The sequence below is a fragment of the Myodes glareolus genome, chromosome 11 (assembly GCF_982192425.1).
Source record: "Myodes glareolus chromosome 11, mMyoGla1.1, whole genome shotgun sequence".
In the NCBI taxonomy this organism is placed as follows: Eukaryota; Metazoa; Chordata; class Mammalia; order Rodentia; family Cricetidae; genus Myodes; species Myodes glareolus.
In genome coordinates this window covers 7,442,674-7,443,923 of record NC_142036.1, presented here as the reverse complement: position 1 = coordinate 7,443,923, position 1,250 = coordinate 7,442,674, and the positions used below count along the sequence as shown (strand labels likewise).

General features: G+C 42.2%; 1 gene segment (V, D, J or C); it reads right to left on the bottom strand.

Annotated features, from left to right (window-relative positions):
* Window positions 1-246: 246 nt before the first annotated feature.
* On the bottom strand, window positions 247-704 carry LOC148120338 (immunoglobulin heavy variable 1-84-like). The segment is given in 2 exon segments: window positions 247-575; window positions 659-704. Coding segments are annotated over 2 exon segments (375 nt in total).
* Window positions 705-1,250: the final 546 nt, after the last annotated feature.

The window sequence follows — 1,250 nt, the reverse complement described above, 5'->3', positions numbered from 1 at the left end:
AAGGAGTGGTGACAAAGACAATCAAATTTCAGGAAACAAGGGAATGAGCAACCAGGCTACTGATGACAGGATCAGTCCTCTACCATTCTCAGCTTGGTATCCTACTGTTCTTCCCCAGTGCTCTCTGTGCAGATCAGCTTGTTGTCAAAGTAACAGATCCCACACCCTATGGAACTCACAGCATGACACGCAGTTTCATCCCTAATTATAAGAGAGCTTCCTGATCCTCCAGGTTTTCTGACACACTCAGGATGTGGTTGCAACTCTGTGTCTTGCACAGTAATAGACTGCAGAGTCCTCAGATGTCAGGCTGCTGAGCTCCATGTAGGCTGTGCTGGAGGATGTGTCTGCAGTCAGTGTGGCCTTGCCCTGGAACTTCTGATTGTACTTAGTATTACCATTTCCAGGATAAAAATATCCAATCCACTCCAGGCTCTGTCCTGGCTTCTGCTTCACCCAGTGTAGAGTGTAGCCAGTGAAGGTGTATCCAGAAGCCTTGCAGGACAGTTTCACTGAGGACCCAGGTTTTCTAACCTCAGGACCAGACTGCTGCAGTTGTACCTGAGAGTGGACACCTGTGAAGAAAAAGGCATAGTGTATATCACTGTCACCTCAGTCCCTGTTCCTTCTTCAGTTTAGGAACTGGAAACCTCCTTACCTGTAGTTACAGACACAAGGAAGAGAATAATCCAGCTCCATCCCATATTGAAAACCTGTGTGCTCAGTGACTGATAAGAGGACACTGGTCATATGTTGTTCTGGGGTATGGACATCCCTGTATTTACCATAATAGACTGAGGTTATTTGCATATTCATGAGCAGGGAACTTGGTAGATAAGGACCTAGTCCAGGAGGAGGAGAAGGAGTTAGAGAAGACCTGTGAAACACAAAAGAATGCTGAGGGACAAATCCTAATTCTGCCTGAGGAAATATATAAAATGCTTCTCTGAGACCTGTGCATATGCTGAGGTTGTAAATCGGGACATAAGTTCTCAATAAATTTTAAGCCTGAGAGAGTTGCTCTTCTTTGTGGAAAGCTTATCAGTCTGATTTATAGATAGTGGTTGTGATAATAAAGATAGTTATGAGAAATTTAAAACTGCTTTCTTTGAAATTCTTCAGGTTGATACAATTAATATTTTTCTTTCAAACAAAATATAAACTAAGAAATTCATCAAAATGAATTAAAGTAAAAGTACTTCAGCAACATTGCACAACAGTGACTATTGCAGCAACATCACAAAAACTAA